We start from the raw sequence: 5,096 nt of genomic DNA, 5'->3' as shown, positions 1-5,096 counted from the left end.
TTATGGCTAAAATTAGAAAAAGAAGGAAAAAAAGAATAAAAAGTGTAAAAAAGAGCAAAACAGTTCAGAAAATATTTTTAAAGTGTTTTTTTTAATTTTGTTGACTTTTTTTTTAATTTTCACTTAAATGTGATGACATTTTTATAATTAATTCATAAATTTTGACATTTTTTTAATATAAGTTGGGAGATGATAATTTTTATAATTTGTCTTTTATAACATTCAATTGCATGTAACCTCATAATAACTAGCGCTACAACAATCGTTAGTTATATGTTTCTTTCCATCAATATCCGCACTCCTACATACTCGAAATTTATCTTTTGTATCGGAGACGTAGGACTTGCCGAAATCGTTACTCCTCCGGATTACTCATTTTACAAACACAACCCAGAAACCATGCATGTCTTTCTTTTACAAGTTTCACGGCAGCGGCAAAAAAGCTCCTTGCATGGCACCTAGCTAGCTAAGAGTAAGACATAACATTACAAATACTACAATAGTAGATGCACGACTCACATCAAGAAAAAACATCTCAGAAATAATGGTGGGAAAGAAATTCAAAGATAAAGAAGACCTCATATTTCGGGACTCTGTTTTCCGAAGACGAGACATACACAGTACACAGTGCATACCTTTACTATTTGAAAACCACGAGAGAATTGATTTCTCAAGCTTGCCATTGTGATTTCCAGGCCGCTCCCTTTGGAATTATTGACTACGTACCTAGCTTGGCTCCCATACAATTCATGTGTCGCATTATGACTAGACGTCTGGACTGGTTTTGTTCAAAGTGAGAAACACAGAGTAAAAATTGTAGCATGACACCATGACGTGCCAATTATACGGACGGATCACAAGAGTCGATTTGAGTTTCACACAAGTTCTATGCTTGGATTTGGGTCGCTTGTCAAGTACTGTGTATACAGTGGGAGAATCAAATAAAATCTAAATCATTGAAGCTCTATATGGAATTGTTTCGAAAATTGATTAGCACTTTCGGACGATAGAACATTTCCCAGTTTGACATTTGACAAAGGTTATAATGTCATAGAAGCACTTTCGGATGATAAAATTAATCGTTCTATCACTTCTACAGTCATAGAAGCATTTTCCAGCAATTGGGTTGGCATCTGCTAAGAGACATTTATAGTGACATTTTGGGCATGTTTTGAAATTGTTTCCAAATGCTTTCTAGAATCATTTTCAAATGCTTCTAAAAGCCGACCGAGGCGCCTTTAAGTCTCTAAAATGCAGATCTCAAACACGTCCATACTCGTGAGTTCGAGGGAGAGGAATGCCACATGGGGATATAAATCGATCAAAATTGCTCATGTTGGATTCCTTTGAATATAGCTGATTTTGTGATTAAATAAGTACAACTAAGCTATGATTAGATGTTGATCTAAAAATAGATCCATTCCACAGCAAGAACTGAAAGATTTTTGTATCCAGCAGACAGAACTATATTGAAGTTGCCTAAAACACCCATCGTTGCCAAACTGTGCTGACCCTAACCCATAACCCTTCTACTATCAAGGTTCATCACTAGTTTTCCTGGCCATTTAAGATTTGTTACTCAAGTAACCTTTAATGCAGAGACTTGATCAATAAGCTTGCAGCCATTATGTTCCAGCCTGGACTGACAACAACAACAGCAAGAGATGCCTATATTAAAAGACCCGTTTCAGGCAAACGACCACCAGTACACAGCAAAAACTGAAATAGTAACGCCAATAAATCAAGAACAAAGCAACCAAGCATAAACACACTTGCATATGTCCAACGGTTATCACTGAAATTGATTCTATGCAACTGCTTAATATGAATTCACACTGTACATTGGAAAACTTCAGAAGTACTACAGTGCACCAGTTGACAGCAAAACTGCTACGCAAATAACACATTTCATGTTCAACATCTACTCTGATCACTGGACCAGTTGCTACAAACTTACAAAAATTTCATTGAGGTCCAGTTATGTCTACTACGAGCTACCGCTTACATTGAAAAAAATGTCAGGTAATGGAAGATCAATTAAGCTAGAAAGTGATAAGAACACCAAATAAAAGGACACTACAAAAGAGTAGTGATCCAATACAGAAGCGTATATCAAGATACTCCATCACTATCTGGTATTGTAGAGGACACTCGATACAAGTATCTCACACCACCACCTCCACGTACAGTGTATATCTCTGTATACTATTCACTACAGCTACGTATTTAACTAGTATAAATAATATGCAAGGCTATGCAGGTCATATAGTGATCCCCTGTTCACCCCTAGTATCAACATCATCAGTACTATCTACCAGCATATAGCTGTGCAAGTGTGCATGAATACGCAGAGCACTCGATATTAGTAATCAATATAAACAAACTACATGCAAAGTATATATGCAACGCTTTGGGAGTTCATCAGGAACATCAATCCTGTTCTGCTAGAAACTCTGACACCAGCTTTCATACTTCAAATATCTCTACCTATGGATTTGGTTGGACTACATCCAGATATCAAGTACAGTGTTACAACAAGCGGACTTCTTAAATTTTTGAATTATTTGTGGCAAAAGCAGGGTAGCAAAACATAAAATTTTGCGGACTGATGTGTAAAAGAAGCTTTAAAATCAAAGCACTTATCCTTCTGACATTAATCCTACCAGCTGAAGCATTAACTGGAAAACAGGGGCAATGAGTCTAATGATGATAACTGAATTTGGCCCTTTGTCATTCAACTGATTGACGTGCAATATAACCCTGCAGATTGAATATTATCTTAATACTACTACTGCTACCTACTAAAGTTACCTGGTCTGACTAAACAGTACTAGCAGAAGCATTATACCAAAGACAGAGGCAAACACTAATAACAACAAGCTGAATTATGCGACTTTCCATCTCACATTCTGCGCATCTTGGTAAATTCCCAGATAATAAAGCCATCCCTAAGATTCTAAGACAGATAGCATTTTTAATATGAAAGTGAGCAAGCTACGATCCAAAGTGTTTACCATCATGTAGACTTATTTCAACCATTTTGGCAACAAAGAAACATTCCCACATTAACTACATGCACCATACAGTTTCATGTAAGGGATCATAAAATAAAATTTCTATCTATAACTTCAAAATTGAGACACAACTAATTCAACCAAGTACTAAATCTCACTGATAAAATCTCACGATACCTCTACATTCTGAATACGTATAGCACTACTACCACTACATTACCTACATTCCCAATGAAAACACTAACCCGGTAGTGAAGGCCATCGCCACAATAACCTCAAACCCAGCGACACTTTCCCTCACCTCACACATTCGAGCCCGCCGCCTCCCTCTCCACCTTTGCCCCAAAAAGCTTGGTGGCAAACATGTTATCATCAAAGTACTCCTTGTAAGGATGATTCTTGGGAACCAGCTTCCTAAACGTGGCGAAATGTTTCTCAGCCTCATTCTTCTTCCTCAACAGAGTGTATATAATCCCCTGACACAAATACGGCCTGAAATCCCTCGGCTCCTCCTTGACAAGCTCCTGATAAAGCTCCAACGCATCCTTGTATTCGGCCTCCATCACCCGAATTTGAGCAATCAGCAACTTAAAGTCCCTCACATCCGAAGTGTTCCCCTTCTTCTTGCAGGCCTCCATTGCCTTCTCAATCCTCTTCAACACAAGCTCCAACTTCTCCTCCGACTGCGAAGCAGACATCACCAGCCCATGATAGGCCTCCACTCGAAGAGGGTCCTTGACCAAAATGTCCTCGAATTCACTAGCAGCTAGGTCATTTTCACTCATGTAGGTGTGCACATTGGCCTTGAGCAACTGCCACTCGAAGTCTTCCGGTTCGAGCTGGATCAACCGGTCCAGGACCTCGACCGCCTCGGCCAGCTTGTGGGCTTTGACTTTCGCCTCCATCAGAGACCGGAGGGCGTCGACGTCGTCCGGGTTGCGGCTCAATTGCTCCTCAATCTGTCTCTCGCCGTCCTCGTACGTCATCTTTGCGGCGGTTTCTTCCGTGGACGGCATTGGGGCGGCGAGGGCGGGCTTGGCGGGGTGGAAGCGCATGGTGAAGAATGCGGCGGCGGCGATGGCGGCGCAGGCGAGAGGGGATAGGGTTTGGAGTAAGGAGGGTTTAGGGTTTTGGGGGGCTTGGTGAGGCGGGGAGGAGGAGGAGGAGGCGCGGATTTTGAGGGAGGAGAAGTGTTGGGGGGAGGAGGAGGGGCGGGGGCGGAGGGAGGAGATGGGGATTGGTGAAAATGGACGGTGGGGATTGATGGAGAGGTGGAGGGGTTGGTGGCGGGGGTTGAGTTTAGCGAGGGACTCCATGGGTGAAGTGAGATGAGGGTTGAAGAGGTGTAAAACCCTGAGGGAGAGAGGAAGATGGCGTTTGGCGTGTTTGGATTAATTAAGGGAAGTCAGGCGAGGTATTGGACCCAATGGTCCTTTTTTTAAAAGAAGATGGGTTGGGCTTTCTGGGATTAACGGTAACGTTACTATCCTACATAGATACCTGTAGAGAATTGGAAAAATGGAAATTAAAGTACGAGAATAACGAGATATTAAAATTAAACACAGGTTTGGGGGTCACTAGGGTCTATTAATGGTTCCCCATACTAACCTGTACTTCCACGAGTATAAACTGGTAAGATTCATTATTAATTTCCAGTAAGAGCATAGAGGAAAATAGTGAGTAAAATTGAACTAGGGTAGTCTTAAGAAATTAACATGGGAGACAGGATTGACGTGATATAATTTACTAGAAAATCATACTAGCATAGTGGCGGACAAAAGTACATAATAGCCAAAGTTAAAGTTGACTTTAAATGACATTATGAAATGTGAGTGATTAAAACTCGAGCGGCTAAAATTATACTTATTAATTTGTCATGATCGATATTCAACAAACATACATGGAGAAATCAACATATATATGCATGTGGAAGTATAATTTGTACCTTGCTCTTGCAATGCAGTTGCAAGCAGATTTTCAGGAAGAGCCTATGAGGGTACTGCACAGTTCGGTACAATCACCTTCCGAAGCATAAGTTAATATCTGGTGCAGAATAAATTCGAGAGTTAAGGACTTAGGAAT

At 40.6% G+C, this 5,096-nt stretch overlaps 1 protein-coding gene across 1 annotated transcript; it reads right to left on the bottom strand.

The window, feature by feature from the left end:
* Nucleotides 1-2,995: 2,995 nt before the first annotated feature.
* Nucleotides 2,996-4,391, bottom strand: LOC126801152 (protein SLOW GREEN 1, chloroplastic-like). Its single transcript, XM_050528620.1, has one exon. The coding sequence runs from the start codon at nt 4,328-4,330 to the stop codon at nt 3,317-3,319; it is 1,014 nt and encodes a 337-aa protein (XP_050384577.1). The 5' UTR covers nt 4,331-4,391; the 3' UTR covers nt 2,996-3,316.
* Between the last annotated feature and the right edge of the window lie 705 nt (nt 4,392-5,096).

Source organism: Argentina anserina, chromosome 6 (assembly GCF_933775445.1).
Source record: "Argentina anserina chromosome 6, drPotAnse1.1, whole genome shotgun sequence".
Classification (NCBI taxonomy): domain Eukaryota; kingdom Viridiplantae; phylum Streptophyta; class Magnoliopsida; order Rosales; family Rosaceae; genus Argentina; species Argentina anserina.
Note: the sequence above shows the minus strand (reverse complement) of the source record. Positions and strands in the feature narration are given on the sequence as shown.